General features: G+C 49.6%; 1 protein-coding gene across 1 annotated transcript; it reads left to right on the top strand.

Moving 5' to 3' along the window:
• Positions 1 to 135: 135 nt before the first annotated feature.
• LOC121940651 (calpain-2 catalytic subunit-like) lies at positions 136 to 1,377 on the top strand (the record flags this gene model as incomplete). The annotated part of the gene is made up of 4 exons (XM_042483368.1): positions 136 to 163; positions 250 to 418; positions 643 to 726; positions 933 to 1,377. Coding segments are annotated over 4 exons (419 nt in total), but the record flags the coding sequence as incomplete, so codon positions are not given.
• Positions 1,378 to 1,725: the final 348 nt, after the last annotated feature.

The raw sequence follows: 1,725 nt of genomic DNA on the forward strand, positions 1-1,725 counted from the left end.
GGGTCGCAGCATCAGCACAGCTATCACCACGGTCAGGCACAGTCAAGGTTACGGCCAGGATCCTGGGAAACTAGGAAACAAGGGAGCAGGAACGCTCCCGAGAGGCAGCAGGATTAGCGTAGTGCAGTTCAACAGACCCAGGCTCTGTAATCGCGAGCCCCAGGTAGTGAGAGTACCACAAGGCTATCACAGAGCTAAGCTAAGCTTGCGAATGGCAATGTAGGTTGTTGACTCGTGACTTGTGTGCAGGTTGAATGGCTGTTACGAGGCTCTGTCGGGAGGATCGACCACGGAGGGTTTCGAGGATTTCACTGGAGGAATTGCTGAAGTTCATGAACTGACTCGACCTGATCCCCATCTGTTCCACATCATCCAGAAGGCTCAGCAACGAGGCTCCTTGATGGGCTGCTCCATCGACGTGAGACCGCACAGGGGACAATGGGGGGACAACAGGGGGACAACACATGCGACGACATTGGGGGACAGCAGTAGACAACACAGGGACAACAGGGGGACAACACAAGGGACAACAAGGAGGGACAACAGGGGCACAACACGGGGACAAACATAAAAAAGTCATCAGCTGCTTTTATTTTTGGAATGTTTCAGATTGTGAGCTGCTTTTATTTTGAAATATTTCAGATCACGAGCTCAGCCGACTCGGAGGCGGTGACTCGTCAGAAGCTGGTGAAAGGCCACGCCTACTCTGTGACAGGTGCAGCTCAGGTGAGAGGACACGCCCCTTGACCTCACCACAGTGTCAGACCACATTTCCCATGGGTCTCAGCAGTGGGAGGGGCTCACAGTGTGTACCTTAAAGTTCGGCAGCTCACCTGTAGGGCGAGGCTTCAGCTGTGTGAAGGTGAATGTGTGAGGTCGTGGTTGTCCAATCAGCTGTATTCTGTGCTCCGCTCTGCATATGATGGCTGCAGGTGGAATATCAGGGCAGGTTGGAGAGTCTGATCCGGATCAGGAACCCATGGGGTCAGGTGGAGTGGACTGGCGCCTGGAGCGACAGGTATGTCGTGAAAACCTGTAGACATTGCCCCTCTGGCTTTTTAGAATACTAAAATAAATGATTTCCTGCAGTTTGTGGAACATTTCTCACCAAGTCGCCTTTTTTTATGTTTCTGGAACAAATCAAACCGGTTAGTTCAGATTTCTTAAAGGGTTAAATTCTTGTGGACATCGTCTGAATGCAGCGCGAGACATCCATCCAGGTTTCAAAGGGTTAAATATCGACTTAGTTTCTTGTTAAATAAAAACATCTTAAGTGTTGTTTCTGTGAATTTGGTGGTACATCCAGTTGACGTGTGACCGCAGCAGCTCAGGGAGCAAAACTGAGAGCGGACATGTCGTCCTAGCCACCGTCTGAACCCGCCGGCAGCTCAGCTTGTCCGGTCCTGTCTCGTCTCGAACCCTGCGGTTTCTGACTGATCGGTTGAGCTGTCAAATTCACAGAAACTACACTGAAGACATCTGATGGTGATGAAACAAACTTTCAGCACTTTGAGTCAGCTTCAAGTTTTTGTGAAACGACGACAGTGTTTGAGTTTTTGTTGATGATGATGATGGTGATGATGATGATGATGATGACGATGATGGTGACAATGATGGTGATGATGATGATGTGATGATGGTGGTGATGGTGATGACGATGATGGTGGTGATGATGATGGTGATGACAATGATGGTGATGATGATGACGATGATGGTGATGATAAC

The sequence above is a fragment of the Plectropomus leopardus genome, unplaced genomic scaffold, assembly GCF_008729295.1.
Source record: "Plectropomus leopardus isolate mb unplaced genomic scaffold, YSFRI_Pleo_2.0 unplaced_scaffold9182, whole genome shotgun sequence".
Classification (NCBI taxonomy): domain Eukaryota; kingdom Metazoa; phylum Chordata; class Actinopteri; order Perciformes; family Serranidae; genus Plectropomus; species Plectropomus leopardus.